The 22,227-nt window shown below is 58.0% G+C and overlaps 1 protein-coding gene across 1 annotated transcript in view; it reads left to right on the top strand.

Moving 5' to 3' along the window:
- SLC9A1 (solute carrier family 9 member A1) overlaps nt 1-22,227 on the top strand; it is a 26,012-nt gene extending 3,785 nt beyond the window's left edge. Inside the window, exons 2-12 of the mRNA XM_030290356.2 lie at nt 14,002-14,462; nt 15,914-16,164; nt 16,645-16,862; nt 17,315-17,517; nt 17,736-17,825; nt 18,146-18,216; nt 18,631-18,804; nt 18,904-19,018; nt 19,416-19,517; nt 19,811-19,883; nt 20,531-22,227. Coding sequence (XP_030146216.1) covers nt 14,002-14,462; nt 15,914-16,164; nt 16,645-16,862; nt 17,315-17,517; nt 17,736-17,825; nt 18,146-18,216; nt 18,631-18,804; nt 18,904-19,018; nt 19,416-19,517; nt 19,811-19,883; nt 20,531-20,856 — 2,084 coding nt within the window. The 3' untranslated portion in view covers nt 20,857-22,227. The remainder of the gene's footprint in view (nt 1-14,001; nt 14,463-15,913; nt 16,165-16,644; nt 16,863-17,314; nt 17,518-17,735; nt 17,826-18,145; nt 18,217-18,630; nt 18,805-18,903; nt 19,019-19,415; nt 19,518-19,810; nt 19,884-20,530) is intronic.

Raw genomic sequence — 22,227 nt, 5'->3', positions numbered from 1 at the left:
ACATGGCTCCCAGAAATGTTTAGTTTGACTGTAAATACGTCCTCATTTCAGGGGAAAGGGAAGGAGTGAGTCAGGAATACAAATAACAGATTGTGGTCAGCAGTGCCTTTGCTGGCTGTGCTCAGCAGGCAGAGCTTTGTGGTGAGCACCAGCTTTTACCCACTTTGCAGAAGAGCTGGGGCTACCTGCATCTCCAAAGCCCATGCTGGCCCTTCCTTCTAAAGCCCCAAAGCAGAGAGTCATACTCCATGAGCCACCTTCCACTGAGGCATGTCCTGTTGTCTGTCTGCACCAAATGGCTTCCCAGCCTGCCTGGAGCATCCTGGCCATTCCACCACCAGCTCAAGGAGATTGCAGGGTGTGGTGGGTTCACCTTGGCTGGAAAGTAACCTAAAATTTGTCTTGAGCCCAAGGTTTGAAAGTTGGGTGGTGCCTTTCCTTCTTTTCTCTGGGAGTCCCTCTCCCCCAGATGGAGAGAGTCTTCATACCAGGGCCTGTCGTGACAGGAGAAGGGGAAGTGGTTCTATGAAGGCAGGTTTAGATTAGATATGAGAAAGAAATAACATACTCAGAAGGCAGGGAGGCCCTGGCACAGCTTGCCCAGAGCAGCTGTGGCTGCCCCATCTCAGGAAGTGTCCAAGGCCAGGTTGGACAGGGCTTGGAGCAGCCTGGGAGAGTGGAAGGTGTCCCTGCCCGGGGTGGGGGATGTGGAGCTGGATGGGCTTTAAGGTCCCTTCCAACCCAAACCATTCCATGGTTCTGTGACTCGTGGTGCCCGCCAAGCTGCCCTATCACTTCCCTCCTCTGCAGGAGAAACTGGGATGGAAAAATCCTCATGGATCAAGATAAAGGCGGTTTAATAAAGCAAAAGCAAAGGTCATGTGCAGAAACAAAGGGAAACAAAAGATTTATTCTCTACTTCCCATCAGCAGATATGTCCAGCCACTTCCTGGGAAGTACCTTCAGGAGCATAGTGGCTGCTCCGGAAAGCAAATGTCCTAATTAGAACTGCCCACCCTCTCTTCCTCTTTACTCTTTGCTTTATGTGGTGTGGAATATCCCTTTGGTCAGTATGGAGCAGTCCCAGCAGTGTCCCCTCCTGGACTGCTGCCCAGCCCCAGCTCCTGGTGAGTGTGTGTGTGGGGGCAGCTGTGATGCTGTGAGCAGCAGCCAGAGCTCAGGGTGTTACCAGCCCCCTTCCAGCCACCACAGAGGCTCTGCACTCTGAGGGCTGCTGTGGGGCAGATGAGCTCCAGCTCAGCCAGACCCAGGGATGGGGACATCCCTCCCTCTGCTCTGTCCCCACGCCAGTGACCGTGCTGGGGTCCCCACGAGGCAGCGCTTGCAGCTGAGCTCCTTCACTCACCGTGCGCCAGACGCTGCTCGCCGCCTTCGGAGCCTGTGGCTGTCACTGAGTCACTGCTGTCTCTCCTTCCCCCTTGGCAGCACTGCCATGTCTGGGGTGTTCCCTGCCCCTCCAGACCGAGTGATGGCTGCCAGCGCCAGCCTGGCACTCGCAGAACTGTCCCCGCCGTGTCTGCACCCTGTCCCCAGCGTGTGCCTGTTGGGCTGCTGTAAAATGAGCTGGGGATGGAGCCTGTGCTCAGCGAGCAGAGCCCAGAGCTGTGCCAGGGTGGGGACACGCTGCTGCCTTGGGGAGCTTTGGTGTCACATCTCAGCCTGCCCTGCTCGGTGACACCGCTTTGGAGACACCAGTGGTCCCCAGCACTGCTGCGCCGGCGGAGGAGCAAGATTAGGGGAGCTCTCGGGGCCTGTGAGCTGGTGATAGGAGCTGGGAGAAGAAGGACAGAACCTGATGGGTGCAGGTGGGGTTGTGGAGCCCCACAGAGGCTCAGGGCTTGGGGGGTGGCTCCTCTTCCTGGAGGAGACAAGACAATTTCAAAATTGCAAGAGAAATGTTTGTAGAAGCTGGTGGCTGCTGGCTGGCAGTGAGCTTTGGGTGCTAAAACTCTTGGGTGCTAAAACACTTGGGTGCTTTTCAAATGTTTTTATCAGCCCACATCCCTGTCCTGAAATCGTGGCTTTTGGAGAGGCTACCCCAAGGTTTTATAGAGTCCTTCAAGTTGAGGAACTTGAGAATTCCCGCAGGTGAGGGTTGATAAGCAGGGTAGGAAACCTGCAGTGGTGGTGGCACTGGATGGAAGAGCTGGATCTTGAGACCAGACACAGCAGAAACACCCTGGAGCAAAGTCACTGGCATGGGGACGCCTCTGCCAGTGCCACCTGCAAGGGTGGGAATGGCACAGCAAAGGAACATCATTCCCAGAAGTGCTTTGTTGGGAATAGCACAGCAAGGGTGGGAATGGCACAGCAAAGGAACATTCCCAGAAGTGCTTTGTTAGGAATACGTGTGTCTGACGTGCAGGACAAGTGTGCTGGGGTTTTCTCTGTCACCTTCTGCCACCCTGGTGTGGCTTCCCCAGGATGGCTTTGCTGGGTTGGCCATTGGCAGAGCCGGGCAGGGGGAAGGGGCTGTTCCTGCTGGATCCAGCACTGGCTGAGGCAGGTTCCCTCTTGTCTCATTCCTGGCAGGAATGTTTGTCTTACAACCCGGCTTATCACTGCTGGCTGCAGACACGGTGGTGGTGAGAGCTCAGAAATCACCCCAGTGTCCCCACTTGTCCCAGAGAGCTGTTCAGGGGAGCTGGGCCTTGGGGAATGACAAATTCAGAAAGGATTTTGAAGTGCTGCTGCAGCTGGTGCCACAGAAGTGTAAATTGTCAGGATAATTAATTTAAACAGTCTCTTCCAATGCAGACTTGTTGCATTCCCACTTCCTTATTGGGAATGATCTAAACACATGCTCTGGCTCCCTTTTCCCCCGCTTTGCCATCTCAGAAAGAAAAGCCATGGCATTTATTTTTTCCTCCCTCATCTGCCCATTGCTGGTGTCTGAGCTAAAAAACATCCAAACTGTTCCCTCCATGGATCTGAGAAAACCATTAGTTTAATTATGGTTGGAAGAGTGAAAGATTCCTGCTGTGAAATGCAGGATGGTGATGGAGCGGGAAAAGCAGAGCAGGTCTGTAATCACAGCCATTCCTCCCTGGTGAGCCCTAATGTCCATTAAGGCAGGATTACACTCTGTTGCAGCCTTGGCTTTGCTCCCTGCTGCGACCCTGTTGCCTGTGGCAGCTTTTGGACCTCAAGGCCTTCAGGAACCAAAGCTTTCCATCCCATTTATCAACAAAGGCTTGGAGACCTGATGCTGGGGTCAGGGATGGGCTGGCTTCCCACACGGATGGGTGGGAGTTGGGATGTGGGTGCTGCAGGTCCTGGGGCAGCCAGAGCCCAGGCTGGTGCTGGCCTGGCTTTCAGGGAGATGCCATGGAGTTGTTCCTCCCTGAGACCTGCAGGTGACCTGGGGTGGTTGGTGGGGTAACAGCAGAACACGTCAATATTTGGCCTGTTTGTTTCACATCCTTTCTCCCAAATTGCCCAATCACCCAACCACAGCTTGTCCATGATCCCCAGAGATGCTGCAGTTCCCTTGGGGATTAGTGGGGTGGAGGACAAGTCTTTTCTCTGCAATTAATGTAGCTAAATAGTCTCCTTTGGAGTTTGAGAATTACACATGGGAGAAGGGAAAAGCAGGTGGTGGTGGAGGGCAGAAGGTGACAACAATCCTGTGGCACAGAGGGACTGCAGCCCCTCTTGTGCAGAAGAGACACAGATATCTCTAGCACTTGTACAAACCTATTTGCATTAGGCTTGCAAATAAATACTTCTTTAACACAGTCCTTCTCCTTTTTCCTTCTGCAAGCCCAGGTTTGGCTGGAGGTGCAGAGGTGGTGGGGGCTCTGAGCCTGTCCCAGGATCATGCAGGACTTGGTCCTTTGTGCAGCATAGCTGGAGCTGTGGCAATAATGGGGATGAATTACTGCAGCTGCCTTGTAAACATTTGGTTTCTTTTTTTTTTATTCCTTCTGATTTGGATCCCCAAGGCCTAATTTGTTCAAATAAAACCCGAAATCCACACGGAATACTCTGTGAAAACACAGCCTTGCTGAGTGGAGCTGGAGCTGGCTTACACCTCATGCCTCCCGTTTTCATGGGCTGCCTGAGTCAGCAGCAGCATTTGCTCACCCATTGGGGCACAAAACTGCCAGCACAGGTTTGATGCAAACCTCAGAGTTCTGAGATTAGGGCCAGACAGCTTCCAAGGGAACAGCAGAGGAGCAGGGGATGGTTTGAGTTGAACCAGGTGTTGGTGTTGATCCCTTCACTCCACTGAGGTCCCAGCATCTGTTCCCTATGGTGCTGGATATCTCAGGGACTGCTCTGATTTTACAATGTCTTCCAGCTGTGTGTTAAATCTTGTCATGTTCCGTTCTTTTGCTCTTTTCTAGGGCAGCAGAACTCAGGTGTTTCTGCTTGGGAAGGAAGAAACCAAATTAAAAGCTCAGCAGATGGGCGTGCACACACTCGTTGCTGCCTGTTGGAAAAGGCAAGATCCAAGGCTGTGCCTTGCTTGGAGAGGAGCAGTCAGAATGAATCTGGTGGTGTGTCACCTCTGGTGGTACAAAAATCTGCTGTTACATCACCCCATGTCTCCTGGGGCTCCTTCCCAGAACCTGCCTGCGTAAGAAGGGCACAACTAAGACTCATTTGAAGTTGGGGTGGTGTTTTGAGTGGAAAGTTGAAGAATGCAAAGTACTTTTTTAGTCAGAAGAGAACACACACATTTTCTTGGGTTGCCCAGGAGTGACTCACAAACATCTCAGCATCCAAGGTCTTAGTCTCCAGAAAGTTACAATACAATCGACCTCCAGGGACAGCACTTAAATCCCACTTAACAGAGGGTGCTGCTAGGGAAATAATTCCCCTCTCTTGTGCAAGACACACACTTGCAGAGCAGACACCCCGTGGCAGCAGTTTATTTGCAGTGCCTGGAATTATTCTGCATTTTGGAGTCACGACATGCTAAATTTTAATGATGGATTTGGAGAGAAGGCAGCTTCCCACCCCACTGCTGGAGATTTAACAGCAGACACACCAGGGGCACAGATTTAAGCACATACAGGCCTTTAAAGAGAAGAGCTGTGTTTCCAGCCCTGTTAGTGCCTCAGTGTCCCTTGGGAATGGTTTTCCCACAGCAGCCTTGGTCCCTGGGGGTGAGTTGGCAAGGATCAGCTCCTCTCCTGTCTCAGCTGCTGCTCCCAGGAGCTGGGCTGGGTGTGAGAAGCAGCGTGGCTGGGGGTGGTGCTGAAGGCTGCCGTGGTGTCTCTGTGTGCTGGGGAAGAGGTGACAGTGGCCGGGTGCTTGTGCTGGCTCCCGACGCCTGCTGCCGTGTGCTGAGAGTGGTGTCACTTTGTCTGGGCTTGCAAAGCCCGGTAGTAATCAGTGCTAATTGCAATTACCTCCTCCCTGCTGTCCAGTGGAGACCAACAGGTTATTTCCTGAAAAGCTTTTGTTTGTCTTTCCTGCCCGTGTTCCCGGTAGGAAATCTGCCCTTCCTGGGAAGGGCGATTGGCATCGCTCTGCCTGGGGAGTTTGTGTCTGGTCACCTCAGGCTGGCTCAGGTTTAACTCTCCCCAAGGCTTTGAGGGTCAGCAGGAACTGGGAATTAAACGCTGTGTCTTGTGGTTGAGGGTAAGGAGCTGGGGGAGCAACTGGAGCATTATTTTGGGTGACCAGGCATTATGTCGTTGGATCACATTGAGTCCCTTCTGCTCCAGAGCATCCATCTGCATCCCACAGTGTGATGGTTCCCTTTGCAGCACACAGATGTTGACTGGGAGGATTCTATTCCACAAATCCCCTGGCACTGACCCCTCCTAACCCAGCTATTCATGACATCCAGCGCCTTGTAGCAGCTGAAGGAATCTGGGAAGAGCGTGACTGGTGAGGGTGAGTTATGTTTAGCTCCCTGTCCCTTTCCCTGGAGCCAAAGAAGTTTTTCTAGACCTTAAACCTCCTCAAAATGCGCAAGTCCAGCTGCTGTCGCTGTTCTGAATGATATAAATCTGGATAAGGATGCTGTTGCCCAATAGAAAACTCACTTTTCCAGGGTAAATGAGCTGTGCCAGGAAAATCCCAGCCTTGTAGGCCTGGCTGTGAGCTGCACCCATCCAGAGCTGGTGGGGAAAAGTCAAAATGAGTCTTGAAACACCCGCGGCGGAAATCTGGGTGGCAGTCTGTCCCCGTGTGCCTCTGTGCCCAGCTTCTCCTGGGTGAATGCCATGGGTTGGTAAAGACTCCCGGTCCCACCCTGGAAAGCTGCGTGGAGCCTGCCCAGAGGCTCCGAACAGGTTTGGCGATTGCAGGCTGTGGTTTGGGAGCGGCTCTGGAACGTGCCCGTTAGAGGAATGCAGTCAGCAGGATCGGGCTTACCGCAGCACCGGAGCCACCAAACCTGGGCTGCTGTCCCCGAGCTCAGCGGGAAGGGTGGGTTTGGCAGCCCTACACCTGGAGAGAGGTGGAGGAGAGCTGCTCCGTGCACAGCTGTGCACAGCTGGGCCTGGAAGAGGACTTTTCGAGATGTGGTGGCACCAAGCCTTGAAGCCTCCCAAGCCATCGCTGCTCCTTGGTTCTGTGTTTTCCTCCCTCCTTGGAATGCTGCAGCCGTGGGGTGACAGTCCGAGGGCCCTGGGTCTCTCAGTCTTTAATGTCAATTAGGTTTTTCTTAATATGTGCTTTTCTTGCAGAGTGTCCTTGCCTTCCCTTCTGTTGTGAAGGAGAAGCATTATCTAAACACAGGACTGGAAATTGGGAGCTGCTGGGTTCTCATGCCAGCTCTCACGCCATTCACTTGGGGACCCGGGCAAGTCCATTTAATGTCTTTTGTCTCTCATTTCCTTTTTACAGCTGGGAGGAAATTAATACCAGCTCTGTAAAAGACTCCCAATTGATCTGTTAATTTCTTGTGAGTGCTTCAAGATAAAACCAGGGTACGTGCTCTTGCTGCTCTCAAAAAAAAGTGTTGAAGTGTTTGTGCTAAATGCATCTGTCCATGGATTGTTCTCAGGGCACGTTGTGGTTGTGTGTGGGCACCTTCCCCTCTGAGGAGGCTGCTGCTCCAGGTCTTCCCAGTCCTTCCCAGGGTCAGGGCAGTGAAGTTTAACTGGGAGGGATGGCTGGCAGCTGTGGCTGCAGGCTGAGCAGCGTGTGCTCTGCGGGAACGCCGGCTGTTGGATCACACCAAAGGCTCACCAGGCTTCCCAGAGCTGTCCCACGATGTTTGGAAAGAGGGGCGCAGCCCTTGGGGTGGGGAGCAGCAAACCAAGGAAGGAGCAGCTGCCCATCCCTGTGCTGGAGGGAGGAGTGGGTGCTGAGCCTGGATCGGCCCAGGGAGGAGATGTCCTGTGTAAACAGCTCGTGTCTGAGCGTACACAGCGGGTTCTGCCCATCCTGGCAGGCTGAAGTCCAGGGTGCCTGCGGGTGATTCAGAGCCGGGCTCGCTGCGTCCTCTCCTGCTCTGCAGCACTGCAGCGCTGCCACGGGGTCCCAGCACACCTGCAGCACTCACACCCTGCACCCTGCACCCCTCCAGGAGTGCGCTGCGGGAGGGACACGGGATTTGCCTTCGCAGGGCAGTGTGCTGCTCCTGGAGGGCTCAGGGCAGGTGGGGAGCTGGGCTCATCTGCATGCAGCTCCTGCTCTGGCTGCTGCAGGATGCAGGGACGCCTTTGGTCCTGTTCCCCAGCCTGCTCAGCTTTCTGGGGGCCTTTGTGCATCTCCAGGTCCAGCCCCACATGGGAAGGACAACCTCAGGGCTTCCTGGTAGCACCATCATCGTCATCATCCTTGGGATGAATTTCTCTGCTGGTGCCCATGGCTGGGAGGGGGCTGCATCACCAGGGTTTGCAGTTTGGCACTCCCTGCATCCCTCTGGAGCGTGGCAGTGCCTGCTGTGGCTGGCATGGGCTTAGAGGCACATTCCTGCATGATGTTGCTGCAGGCACTGAGGTACCAGAAGAGATTTTGTCCTTGCACTCAGTTGCCAGAAGCAGCTTTGCCCTTGCCCTGCTGTTGCTGTCTGTGCCAGGGCTCAGCTGCTTGTCCTGTCCCCAGGTGTGTCATGCCAGTGGCTGGTGTTGGGTGGAAAGGAGCTGTACCCCCCTCCCCTGCTCACCCTCCTCTCCGTGCCCTGCCCCAGCTGCTGCTTTGACAGCACACCAGACCCCATCCCATTATCACCATTAGCAGCTGCAATGCATGAAATGGCTCTAAAGAGCTGCCCTCCACCAGGCACAGAACAGCCTGGACCTTGCAGAGAGCCGTACCAGCATTGCTCCTGCTGGTGCCCTGGCATCCATCCCCTCTGTGCCTGGAGTATGGGAAGCTCCCAGCATCCTTCCAAGGAGAGAGGCTCTGGCTGCAGCTTATTCTGTGTTTATCCTGCCCTGGGGTGCAGGCTTTGCTCCCCAGAGGCCCCCAGAGGGAACAGTGAGATTTGGGAAAGGCAAATGCACTGCTGCTCCTCCAGCTGCCTCAGATGAGGTGTCTGCACTTGTCTCCCCTTCCACCAGAGGATTTATTCAGGGCCTGCCAGTGGGAATTTCCTGGGAGCTGCTGCTGCAGGAGGACGGTGAAGCTGTCAGACATCACAGCCCTGCTGCACCGGCCTGCCAGCCCCTTCTCTCACAGTGATGCAGGGGAGCATCTTTTGTTTCTCAGGGATGAAGGGGTCTTCCCTGGGCTGCACTGGCCAGGCCTCCTGCTTTGGCTGATGTGGCTGTACCTTTCTCACCAGTCTTGCTGTGTGGAGCCGGCTCAAGTTATGGGTTGTGGCTGCTTGGCTGAGCTGCAGCAAGGCTGGTACCTGGCAGAGTCTGCTTTTTGTCCTGTGGCTTTCAGGTTTGGAGTCACCCTAGGGCTGGCCTGATGCTATCAGCCCTGTTCTTATCTTGTGCAAAGCAGGCAGGGTCCCGGGGTCACCTTCCCACACACAGCTGCCTCCGGTGCTGGGGGTGCTGGGGGCTGGGGCTGTACCAGGCAGCTCCTTCCGTGTGCCCCGGGCTGTTTGCACTGGGTGGGAAAGAGGGCTAAAAGCAGGGGTGGCTGCAGGGTGGGGCCGAGCTGGGAGAGCCAGGTCTGTAGGCACAGGGTGATAATGCCACACCGAGGGGAAATAAAACAGTCCCTTCCTTGTCTGCAAGGGGTCCTAATGGCTGGGGACTGTGCCAGCGTGGCTTCTGGGGACGTGGTGTGCAATCCAGCTGGGCAAGGTCACAGCCAGGCTGTGCTGGGCACCCCGGGGTCCCCCAGGTTTCATCCCATCCCACGTGGAGGAAGCTGATCCTGAGTCCTGAAAACACCTGCAGACTGTGGGGCAGTGCTGGGTGCTGATGGTTTTTAACCAGTCCTGAGCACCAGCCTGGTTGCAGCCTCTGCCCACCCGAGTCTGGGGTGCAGGAGTGACCCCGAAATCAGGGCTGGATGTTTTGCTTTTCCCTTCTCCCTGTGCTGGCTTTGCACACTGTGCCCACGGTGAGATTTGGAGTGTGGCTCTGTGTCCCTCGTGTGGGATCTGCATTCACTCAGTGACTCACAAAAAGCAGCATAAATTAATTACCTTCCTGGTTCTTGGCTTTGCTTCGTAATTAGTGACAACAAAATAATGAGGCTTGAATGAAACATTTGGTTTGTTCTGGAGGAAATTGTTTTGCTTAGAAGCACTTTCTGTACCTGTGCCTTAACACAAAAAACAAGAAGTCAACTTCTCACCAGGAAATGGCATTTTGGAGTGGAAAATCAACGCTTTTCCGTTCTGGACATTGAAGCCACTGGGTGCTTAAAAGGTTGCCCAAATCAACCCAAGCTGCTGAAACAAGCCCAAAAAGAGCTGCGGGGGAGCACTGGGGTGACCTGGACCTGCTTTAAAACCCGCCTGCTCCCTGGTGAAACAGAAAAGGGTTTGGCAAAGCCCAAACTGCGTCATGGCCCCACATGTGCCCTCCCAGTGGGGTGGCTGTGGGCATAACCCAGCTTGGAGCTCTGTGGGGCTGGAATTTCAGGGCACATGGTGACAATGGAGCTTGTGAGAGGCAATGAGTGTAATTTAAGTACAGTGGTTTTACCCCCTCTCCTGGCAGGATGACACCAGCCGTGGCCTCGCTCTATTTATAGGTGTAAATCAGCAGCTATTTAATTCCTTTTGAGCAAGTTCAATTTTCATCCCCTTCCCTCGAGGCTTCCCCGTTACATCTGGTGCAGCTCTCTCTGTTCTCCTTGTTCCCTGTCTTTGCAGGGAGCCGCTGGATCCGGCTCCATTTTCCAAGGGAGAAGCACAGCAGAGACATCCCAACATCCCCAACGGCCCTGCTGGAGGCCACAGCAATCAGCAGAGCCTGGCTGATCTTCGGGCAACTGCTGGTCAGGCGAGGGAAGAGAGAAATCCACTCTGTTTTTTTCCTGGGGGAGAAGGATAAATGGAAGAAGCTGCAGCCAAACTCTGGAGGACTGGGATGGATTTTCCCCTGGGAGCTGGTTGCAAAATGTTGTGTCACTGCATCGCCATCCTGGCAGGGCTTTAACCCTGCTGGGGTCTTACCCCCATCCTCGACCTGCCCAAAACACAGCATGGGAAAGCCAGACCCCAGGGGCTCGGAGCTCTGCAGACCCTGGAGCCCAGCCCAGCCCTCCTTCCCTTCCCTCCCTGCTGCTCCTTCGACTGCAGAAAGACGGGCATGCTGCTGAGTCACGGCTTCGTGGATCACTTGTCCCCAGGGCTGTGACACATCCTGATTTTGGGGTTCAGCCAGCCAAGCGTCAACGTGCGGGGTGCCTGTGCCACGGGGAGCGTGGGAAGGTGTGCACAGCTGCCTGCATCCCTCACCTGGGATTGCTGCTGCCCCTCTGCAGGGCCCAGCGGCCCCTGCCAGCCCGCTGTCCTGAAGGCTGGTGCTGTCAGACACGCGTGGCTCCTCCAGCCCTGCTCTCTGCAGTGTCCTTCAGAAGGGCAGCCCTTCTGAGCATGCCTGCTCCCCCTCATGCCTCCTTCCCAGCCCCTGCAGCCCAAACTACACCCAGCCTGGGCTCCCAGGGCTGCAGAGAGCATCAGCCGGGGGTTTCGCCAGCCCCTTGCCCAGACCGACCCTCCCTCTGCCAGAACAGAATTCCCGGGGGTGGGAGAGCTCCTAGCCCTGGTTAATAATGGAGTGATTCCTCTGTGGCTGCCTGCTGGAGCCTGCAGCTGCTCCAATAAACCTGGGCAGCCAGGGAGGATGGGGGTTTGTGTAAGCACTCTCCTTTCTCGTGCCTCCTCTTGGCTGACAGAATCATCCTGGAAGCATCCCGGCTCTCTGAGGCTGTGTCCCTGCGTGGGTGCTTGGGAATGTGGGCTGAAGCCTCGGGAGCATCCGGCTTAACCATGAAGGTGCTGGGCCCTTCCAGCTGTGCCCTCTGCTCCCTTCCCTCCTCCTTCCCCATCCAGCAAATCCACTGACCCCAAAATAAAGACCTCAGAATGCTCAGAAGCTGCTGAACAAACTTAGTCAGAGCCAGCTTTCCTTGCCCAAAATCTCTTTCAGTTGAAGGATGGGATTTCCTCCAGATCTGCAAGTGCTCAGTCTGTGGTTAAAACTGGGATTCCTGTCCCTAGTTCCTTTCTGCCCAACCCAAGGAATTGCTGACCACCGGTGAGCAATCCCTGTGTGTGCCTTGCTGGGCATGTAGGAGCTGATGTGGGCCAGGAGCTGCTCTCATAGGAGCTGTATCTCCTGGATTTCCTTGTCTGTGTTTGCTCAAGCTCTTGGGGTTCATGTTTAACTCAGCTGTGGCTCTTTTAATGGCTCTGGTGGTGTTTGATGCTGGTGAGAGGGAGCTGCTCCCACAGAGTTTGTTTTCCAAAGGAGGAAGCTTGGGTGACTGTGTGTGCCCTGTGCTGGGGATTTAGGGATCTGGGGTCACAATATTATTATTTTATTGCTATTACTACTGTCATAATCATCATCTTTAAAGCTATCATCAAGGCTTGTTCCCCTTTCTGCTGCCCCTGGATGTGCCCATGGCTGAGCATCCTCATCTCCCGGCATCCTGCCACAGCCTGCCTCACCTTCCAGGAGGGAAGTTCAGGCACAGGGCTGGGATCAAAGCAGTTCTCCCTTGCCTGGCCTCATCCCCACAGGGAGGGCGTTCCTTCCCATAAGTCCCCCCCATCCCAAAGTGGGATGCTGGCTCCCACCAACAGATTGGTACCAATGAGCTCTGGAATGCTCTAAAAATACTGAGCAGAGCAAGCAGGGAGCAAAAAATGGCTGAGATTCAGTGAAATCAAAGGCATAATTAAAATGCAGCCCGTGTAAGTGTATTTTTAGGGCCCTACAAAAAGGCTGTAAACCATAGAATTCCCATCAGTACACGAATGTTCCAGTTTAATGGAATCCTGGGGCCTGTGGGGAAGAAGTGAGAGATGCTTAATTGTTAGTGTTTGTGTTTTATTCATGATTGAACAGACTTAGCAAGCAAAAACTGATCTGCTGTTGGCTTCTCGCTGCTTGTGTGGCTTTAAGGCTTATTCCAGCCAGAAATTGCCCGGTGTGCTGGAAGGGTCGGTGGTTCCCAGGGTTTGCATGAGCTGTGCATGGAAAAGGGATTATCACCTCCCCTCCCATAGGCAGCTGCCTGCCAGGGCTGCCTTGGGGTGCTCAGAGCTCGTGTGGGCTCCAGGGGATCCAAGGAAGAAGAAAAATCCCATGGGGGTAAATCAGGTGCCTGGGTGCTGGGGGTGCCCAGGACAGAGTTTGGATGTTCCAGCTGCTCCTGCCTCCCCTGGAGCCTGCAGCCATCGAGCTGTTTGCTGGGCTTGGTGCTGCTGGGCAAAGCAGCAGGAGCCAGACTCCTTCCAGCATCACTCCGGCACCAGGGACCCTCTGGAGCAGCTGGAATGGTTCCAGGAGCCTCGGGGGTGATGAATCCCCTGGGCTCGCCCATGCTGGAGCCTGTTCTGCAGCTCGGGTGGAATTTGGGAGCTGATCCTCCCCGCTGGGGCTGGCCCTGAGGGAGAGCCCGTGGAAGCAAAGCCTTTCCCGTGGGAGCTGGGGGTCTCTGCGCAGGTGGAGGAGGGATGAGTGGCACAGATGTGGCCCCTGCGGGCTCGGGGGGATCTGGCTCCTTCTGGAGGGGATTTAATCTGCTGTGGAATTGCTGCAGATGGCACGGCCGGAAGGAACGGAGGAACACGGCATGCCAAGGCAGGGTTCCTTATTTTAAGCTGCTTCCCTTGCCAGGGAACAAATATGCCTTGCTTCAAAATAATAATTATAAAGCCTGGGAGGAGATCCAGGGAACCCAAAATCTTTCTGTGGGTGTTGGTGTGCTGGCAGGTGCCCGGCTGGGGGTGTTTGGTGGGAATGTCATCCCAGCAGGTCAGGCTGGCTCAGGCACCTGCGTTTGGAGTTGTGCTGTGATTGGAAAAGGGGAAAATGTGTTCCCTGTTACCTTGCACCCCAAGGATGCATCCTGTCCCTGCTGCAACCAGCCATGTAAAAGCTCCAGGAAGGAGAATTGCATCCTAAAATCCAAGCAGCAGCTCCCATCCGCATCCCACATCCCACAGTGCCAGGGATGCCCGGGGACGGGCGCTGTGCCTGGCACGTGGGAATAGTGGCACTGGTGGGCGGGCTGCTGTCTGATGGAGGGAAATGCCACTGCCTGCGTGTGCTCGGGGTCAGTGCTGCAGTGGGAAGGGCTGGAGCCAGGGACTGCTCGTGTGGAGAGAGCTGCCTGTGCTGCAGGGCTGTCACGGGCCTGGGGCCCACCGAGAGACCCTGGCATGTCCCAAGGGCGGCTGTCACCTGCTGCTGGGACTCTCGGGGTTGTGGCCTCAGACCAGCAGTACCACGGTCTGCTTAAGCTGCAGTTTCCACTTGACAGAGCGGGGCAGGAGGGGAAACCGAGGCACACGAGGAGTGACAGGTCACGAGGAGTGCAGGGAGGGCTGGGAACTGGTCCCTGATTCTGGCAGGGGTGTCCCGCAGCAGACAGCATCCTCCATTCCTGTAGCCAACGTGTCTCTTCCTCTCTCCTTCTCTCCAGGCTTCCATGTGATCCCGTCAGTGTCCAGCATCGTCCCTGAGAGCTGCCTGCTCATCGTGGTGGGCCTTCTGGTCGGGGGGCTCATCAAAGGGGTGGGTGAAAAGCCCCCCATCCTCAAGTCAGACATCTTCTTCCTCTTCCTCCTCCCCCCCATCATCCTGGATGCCGGCTACTTCCTGCCCCTGCGCCCGTTCACCGAGAACCTGGGCACCATCCTCATCTTCGCCGTGGTGGGCACGCTCTGGAACGCCTTTTTCCTGGGGGGGCTGATGTACGCCGTGTGCCAGCTGGGCGGGCCTGGCCTCAACCACATCGGCCTCCTGGCCAACCTGCTCTTCGGCAGCATCATCTCGGCCGTGGACCCGGTGGCCGTGCTGGCCGTCTTCGAGGAGATCCACATCAACGAGCTGCTGCACATCCTGGTCTTCGGGGAGTCCCTGCTCAACGACGCCGTCACCGTCGTGAGTGGCTCGGCCCGGGGAGGGGGGTTTGCCTCGGTGCAGGAGCGTCTCAGGGTGGTGCCATGCCAGGCTGCCAGGTGCCTCCTGCCAGCTCCACTTGGACCAAACCTTGTCCAGGTGCAAAGCTAAAAATAGAGGCTTAAAACACTGCAGAGGTGGGTTGAGGTGAAGTGTTTCTCTTGCTGGGCTGGGGAGGCTGAGGGCACAGGCCCGGTCAGCACATGGTGCCGTGGGCTCTGGGAATCTGCTCTCCTGGCTGGAGTTGCTGCTGTGCCTGTGCCTGTCCTTCCAGGGAAACACGAGGGGCTGACGCTGTAGCTGCTGCTCCTTCTGTCTCCTTTCATGTGGTCCCCCTTGCTGTCCTCCAGCTCCCAGGAGGTGGGAGAGCAGCACGTCAGCCATGGCAAAGCCTGGAGGGGCTGAAGCCAGGCTGGCATCCCACCTGGAGCACCCCTGAGCCCCACTCCAAGCAGCAGCTGTGCAGGGACCTTTGGGAGGTGGGGCCAGGCCCGCTCCCTTTCCAAAGGACATCACTGTCCATCACTGGCTTGGCTGTCAGCACGGCCTTCTCCTCTCTGCAGAGCTGACCTCTAAACTGACTCCTAACGCACTGCTTTTTCCTGGCTCTTTTCCCATATCCCAGCTGTCCATTCCGGAGCTGGCTGCTCAGCCCCTGCTGACAAGGTTCCTGGTGACAAAGAACACTCTGTCCCAACACGAGGCTTTTTCCAGGCAGCTCTCCCCCATTTTTCAGCTGAGGGGTGCCTGCAGGGTCTGTGTCCCCACTCTCATCCCTGGAGAATGCTTTGGTCTGCCCCTGCCCCAGGAGCTGGTACCTCGCCCTCTCCCTGCCTGCAGGTGCTGCTATTCCTGCAGGATGCTCTAAATCCTGTTTCCCATCCTGACAAGTGCTTTAACATCTCTGCAGTGTCTGGGGGTGGGAGAAGGCAGCACAGCCCAGAGTCTTTCCCTCAGGTTTCCCTCAGCTGCAGAAGCTGCCTCAAGGGTTTGGGCTCTTCTCTGGGCTGTGCAGGGCAGATGGGGGCTTTTACATCCCTGCATCTGTCAGGAGTCCCCCAGCCTGGATCTGTCCTGACCTGCTCATTGGGAGAACAGGAACAGCCTCTGGCTGGTGACCAAAGGCCCTCCTGGCACAGCTGGAGAGCAGAGCTGTCCCAGACACATCTTGGGTGGCACCGTGTCCCTGTGGGCACAGAGGACAGGGAGCTGGTCCCCCTGGCTCTGAGCCTGGCACAGCAAAGCCCCAGCAGCTGGTTTTGGCATGAGCCTTGGTCTAGCACAGGACCCAGCTCAGGGTCACCAAGCAGTGACCCAGCTCAGCTCAGGTGTGCCACAAGGCCAAGGGAGGGCCCTGGGCAGGTCTCCTCCGAGGTGAGGCTGTCCCTTACCAGAGGGACAGTTTGAACCCTGCTCTCCTTTCTCCCTGCCAGGTCCTCTACCACCTCTTTGAGGAGTTTGCCAGCTTCGAGCAGGTGACCATCCTCGACATCATCCTCGGCTTCCTCAGCTTCTTCGTGGTGTCGCTGGGCGGGGTCTTGGTGGGCGTCATTTACGGGGTGATCGCCGCCTTCACGTCCCGCTTCACCTCGCACATCCGCGTCATCGAGCCCCTCTTCGTGTTCCTCTACAGCTACATGGCCTACCTGTCTGCCGAGCTCTTCCACCTGTCCGGCATCATGGCGTGAGTGGGCAGCGCGGGCGGGGTGCCCTCCTGGCCCCAGGGCCCCTGGGGGATCCGTGGCGTGTAACCACAGTCTTCTGGCTGGCCCAGCGTGCTCAGGACACGCCCAGGGAGGCCCAGTGGTGTGTTTGGGCTGGGGTATGCAAGGAGACACACGAGAGGAGTGAGTCTGGGCAGTGGTCCCACAGATCCCGGGCTGCTGGCAGCCTGTTGCTGTTCTCCCAGGCACACAGGAGCAGGCAGGGCCGGCTGAGCACTCAGGACACTGTGGGTTTGTGCTCCAGTGCTCACTCCTGCCCTGCCAGGGGAAGAAGAAACCTCATGTTGCCTTCTCTGGAGGCCTTGAATATTTGCTGGTGGTTCACAAGGCCTGTCCTGCCCTGGAGTTTGGTGTCACAACACAAAATGCTGCTGCGGGGCCAGGGCTGGAGGCTGTCCCCATGTCCCCATGGCTGCTGAGGGCCCCAACCTCACCCCCAGGCTCATCGCTGCTGGTGTAGTCATGCGGCCCTATGTGGAAGCCAACATCTCCCACAAGTCCCACACCACCATCAAGTATTTCCTCAAGATGTGGAGCAGTGTGAGCGAGACCCTCATCTTCATCTTCCTGGGTGTCTCCACCGTGGCTGGTCACCACTACTGGAACTGGACCTTCGTCATCAGCACACTGTTCTTCTGCCTCATCGCCAGAGTGTTGGGTGAGTGTCAGTGTGGTGGCAAAGCCCTCGGGCTGTAGCAGAATCATGGCATTGTTTGGGCTGGAAGGGACCTTAAAGCCCATCTCGTTCCAGCTGCCACGGGCAGGGACACCTTCCCCCATGCCAGGTGGCTCCAAGGCCCAGCCTGGCCTTGAGCCACCATCTGGGTCATGGTGAACTCTCAGGATCTGATGGTTTGCCTTGCTGGGCAGGCTGGGGATGGCTGGGTGGCACTGCTCCACCATGGGCATCACCCATGCTGGTGGTTGGCGGTGTGGGGAGATGGGGCTGAGGCCGTGGTTGTGCCAGACATGGGGTGGAAGCTGCTCAGGGGTGTTGGGGTGAGGAGACAGCTCTCACCTGCACCCACAGCCCTGAGGGGCTGCAGGGTGGGCTCTGTGGGACTGGAGGGGATCCTTGACCATTCACACAGGACTGTGCTGCTCCCCCAGGTGTCCTTGTCCTCACCTGGTTCATCAACAAGTTCCGAATTGTGAAGCTGACGCCGAAGGACCAGTTCATCATCGCCTACGGGGGCCTGCGGGGAGCCATCGCCTTCTCCCTCGGCTACCTCCTGGACTACAAACACTTCGGCATGAGAGACATGTTCCTCACAGCCATCATCACTGTCATCTTCTTCACCGTCTTCGTGCAGGTTGGTGGCACTCAGGCTGTGCTTTCAGGGGGAAAGGGGCTCTTCATGCCGTGTGCAGAGTGGGGGGCCCATCCCCAGCCTCCGTCCCTGCCCCTGCCGCTGTCCCACGTCCCCAAAACGCTGCACGGTGACACCAACAGCGGTTTGGCTTTGCTGAGCCCATCCCACTCCCACCACTTGCCTTGGGCAGAGATGTAACCCCACCTCCCCCTCCCCAGGGCATGACCATCCGGCCCCTGGTGGATCTGCTGGCTGTGAAGAAGAAGCAGGAGACGAAGCGCTCCATCAACGAGGAGATCCACACGCAGGTAACGCGCTGCCGTAGCCCTCTGCTCTCTCTGCTTCTGCCACTCCACCTCTGTCACTGGGACTGCCCCTAAATCAGAGCCCAAGGTAAGGGGGCAGAGCGAGGGCTCTCCCCTGTCTGTGTCTGACCCACAGCCCCGGTGCCCGTAGAGCCAAGCCCGGTTGTGTGGGTCCATCCTGCCCTCCCAAAGCCCATCCTGGACCGACAGCCCTGATTTTACACACCCTGAGTGTCCCCCCATGTGTCAGTGTGGGTGTCGGGGGAGGGAGAGGGTGGGAAAGAGCCCTCTGAGCTGCTCACGCCTTGGACCATCTCTTCCAGTTCTTGGATCACCTTCTGACAGGGATTGAGGATATCTGTGGTCACTATGGGCATCACCACTGGAAGGACAAGTGAGTGGGGAGGTTTGGTGGCTGGGGAAGGGTTTCAGTCACCACCCAAAAGGTTTCACAGCTCACTGTGGGGAATTATGGCCCTGGATTGGGAGCAAGGGGGGCTGCAGGGCTGCACCCCTTGGCCTCGCCACCCACAGCAGCTGCATGGCAGGGTGGGAGCTGCCAGTGGCCAGTCCCTGCAGGAGCTCAGGACCATCCCTAGTGGGTACCAGCAGGTGCTGGGTGTTGTGGAGACACCCTGGCTTGGGAGGGATTCAGGGAAGCCTGGCCTGAGTCATGCTGGTGGAACTGGAGCAGCACTGAGCCCAGCAGTGCTGTCCTGGGGACGGGGGACTGGGGACTGGGGACTGGGGACTGGGACAGGGCCAGGGCTGAGCTGTGGCTGCTCCTCCTCCCCACGTTCCCGGGAAGGCTGAACCGCTTCAACAAGAAGTACGTGAAGAAGTGCCTGATCGCGGGGGAGCGCTCCAAGGAGCCCCAGCTCATCGCCTTCTACCACAAGATGGAGATGAAGCAGGCCATCGAGCTGGTGGAGAGCGGGGGCATCGGCAAGATCCCCTCTGCTGTCTCCACCGTCTCCATCCAGTGAGTTCCCTGCCTCCCGTGGCACCCTGAGTGCTCCCTGCTGGTGGCCACAGGGCAAGCAGCCCTTGGTGTGGCTCTGAATCCTGTCTGTCCACGCAGGAACATCAACCCCCAGACCCTCCCTTTGGAGCGCGTCCTTCCAGCCCTGTCCAAGGACAAGGAGGAGGAGATCCGGAAGATCCTCCGCACGAACCTGCAGAAAACCAGGCAGAGGGTGAGGTGTCCCCTGGCGTGTCCCCTGTGCGTGGCAGGGGCAGGGACAGTGCCCTCCAGACACCCTCAGCTGGGCCCTTCACCCCGCTCTCCCTGCCCCCTGTGCCCTGTGCTCCCGGCCTGACTCTCCTTCCCCCTGGGGTGGTGCTGGGACAGGCTGAGGGGCAGGCTGACTTGGGCAGTGGCTGAGCCCAGCCTTTAAACCGTCATTGGGCCCGGGTGGGCCAGGATCAGGCATCCTGTGGTGGCACACAGGGGATGAGCCACGAGCCTGCCTGGACCTGCTCTGCCCACTGGTGGCTGTTCCATCCATCTCCAGGAAGAAAGGGGCTGTGGCCTTCCTTTCCCTTTCCGTGTGGGATTTTAACCCGTCTCCTTCTCTCGGGATCTCTTCCCAGCTGCGATCCTACAACCGGCACACGCTGGTGGCTGACCCCTACGAGGAAGCCTGGAACCAGATGCTCCTGCGGAGGCAGAAGGCCCGGCAGCTGGAGCAGAAGGTGTTGGGGGAACACCAGGGTGGGGATGTGCCAGGGCTGGGCAGGACGGGGGCCAGGGGGGCTTCCCAGCCTGGGAGGGCACAGGGAGGGGGCTGAGGTTCGGATGCCAGAGGGTGACCCCAAGCCTTGGGGGTGCTGTGATTGCCCCAGGCCCCAAGCAAGTCCCTGGAGCGTGGCTGGGAGGATCTGTGCCCGTGTCCTCTGCGTCCCACTGCTGCTCCCTGCCCGTCCTTGTGGCCAGTCTGCCCTGCCTGCCCTGGCCACGGCGCTGACGGTGCCTTGCTCCCTTGCAGATGAACAACTACCTGACGGTGCCGGCGCACAGGGTGGACTCGCCCACCATGTCCCGGGCTCGCATCGGCTCAGGTAGGTGTGAGGGAGCTGCACGAGGAGCGGCACTGCCGGCACCCGGAGCCCTCGGAGCTTGTGCTGTCCTGCACCTCCCCAGCTCCCTGTGGCTCTCCAGCCCTGACCGCCCCCATCCCACGCCCACCCAGCCGAGCCCCAGAGGGTTGCTGTTCAGAGCAGGAGCACCCAGCTGGCTCCCCAGCACAATTCCCACTGGGAAGTCAGGTTGGGCAGTCCCTCCGGAGCTCAGCTCGCTCCATCCACGCAGCCCATGCCGCTCCCAGCCCTCCTCAGGGGAGGGCGTCAGGAGCGCTTAGCCCCCAAACATGTTGCCACTGGATTCCCAGTTTGTCCATCGCATATCTGCTTTGGCACCCTCGGTTCCTCCCGTCCCTGTGTCCCCTCCCGCTCCGGGGACGGGGTGTCGGGTGTCGGGGCGTGACGCGGCTGCGGAGCCGGCGGTTCATCAGCAGAGGGCAGCTGCGCCCTTCCCGATGGAGCCGGCAGCTCCAGCCGGGCTGTGCGGGTCGGGAAAAGGAATTACACAGCTGAATTGGAAATCAGCGAGGCAGCCCAGGCACCCCAACCCCGGACAAACATCTGGGGCGCATCGCCGGGGGTCCCTGAGACCCCCTTTCCCTGCCTGACCCCTCTGTGCCTCCCAGACCCGCTGGCCTATGAGCCCAAGGAGGACTCGGAGAACCTGCCCATCATCACCATCGACCCGGCCTCGCCGCAGTCCCCCGAGTCCGTGGACCTGATGAGCGAGGAGCCCAAGGGCTGCAGTGGCCTCCCACCCTCGCCCGAGGAGGATGAGGAGGGGCTGGTGATGCGGGTGAAGGAGCCTTCCTCCCCGGGGACTGACGACGTCTTCACCCCGGGGGCCAGCGACAGCCCCAGCAACCAGCGGATGCTGCGGTGCCTGAGCGACCCCGGCCCGCGGCCCGAGGAGCCCGAGGAGGGGGAGCCCTTCATCCCCAAGGGGCAGTAGCTGCTGGCACAAAGCCTCCAAGTTGTTTCTCTCTCTCTTCATTCATTCGTTCTTTGCTCTCCGTTTTGGTTTCTTGTCACTACACACTGGGTTCAGGAAGGGGAGACTGTCCTGGATGGACTGGGTTTGCCAGGACAGCTCTGCCCAGCGAGCGCTGGGCTGGCCCCAGTGAGCAGGGAAGGAGCCCCGGGATGCCCCGGGCTCCTTGGGCCGCGTGGCCTGGGGGTGACGGACAATTTTCCGCCCGGGATTGGGATTTGCAGGTGCCTCACAGCCCCCGCGGGGCTCTCCCAGAGGTGCCCACCCACTCAGGACCTGCGGCCGGCTCTGACCAGGGGTCTCCACAGTCGCTCCCCATGGCACAGCTTCCCCTCTCCCCTCTTGTGCTTTACTGATTGCCCCCTGGCCTTGCTCCGGAGCGCAGAGATGGGGCAGCAGGAGCTGTCACCGGGGCTGGCACACGCACACTCCCCCTGCACCCTGCCAGGCACCTCGGGCTCCTGCCGCTGCTCCCCCGCCTTGGCAGCTTCCCTTGGGACCGGCTGTGCCTGGGGTCCTCCCTCCTGGCCTCACATTTCATGCCAGGTCTTTTCAAAGAAATATTCTAGAGCCATGCAGGGGGGAAGCTGGGACCCCCCTCGCTTTGAGCAGCCTCTCCATCCCTCCTGGAACTGCTGTCCCCTGTCCCCACGGGGACCCTCGGCCCCTCGCCCTGTGCCAGCGCGGCAGCAGCTGCTCCTTAACCAAAGACGGGGCCCGGGGTGTGCCAAGGGGGATTGTTTGTCCCCCTGCAAGCGAGAGGAGCTGGGGGAGAGCCAAGTGCCAGCTCCCCCAGCGTGGGGACACGTTGGATCCAAAGGCTGGCAGCAAGGGAACGGCTGGGGGTGCCGGGGGTCCTGGAAGGACCCATATTTCCCCAAGGCTTGGGAGGGATCACTGGGTGTTCTGGTGACTTGCAGCCCTCCCCAGGGTGTCCTGCGTCTGTCACCTTGTCCCCCACGTGCCAGCCAGCTCCTGCCACGTGCCACCTTTGCCATGGGTACCACGGGGTGCTCACCACCCCTCCCTGGGGACCCCGGCCGCTGTCCCCTCCTGTGCCGTGCCTTGCCACGCTCTGCCCCGCTGCCTTGGTGGGCGCCTGTCCCACATCCCACCCGCTCCACATCCCGCTGGGACCCCCAGGGCTCCGTCACCGGGGCGAGCACCCACGCCGCTGCCTGCGCCTGCCTGCTGCCCTGCTCTGTTTCCAGGAGGAAAAAAAGCAATGGAAATTCTCTTGTATAAAAAGGAAAAAAAAAAAAACCAAACCCACATGTAAAGAGATTCTTGGTTTTTATCATAAGTATTCTAATAAATTAATGTTAATTTTTA

Source organism: Taeniopygia guttata, chromosome 23 (assembly GCF_048771995.1).
Source record: "Taeniopygia guttata chromosome 23, bTaeGut7.mat, whole genome shotgun sequence".
NCBI lineage: Eukaryota > Metazoa > Chordata > Aves > Passeriformes > Estrildidae > Taeniopygia > Taeniopygia guttata.
Note: the sequence above shows the minus strand (reverse complement) of the source record. Positions and strands in the feature narration are given on the sequence as shown.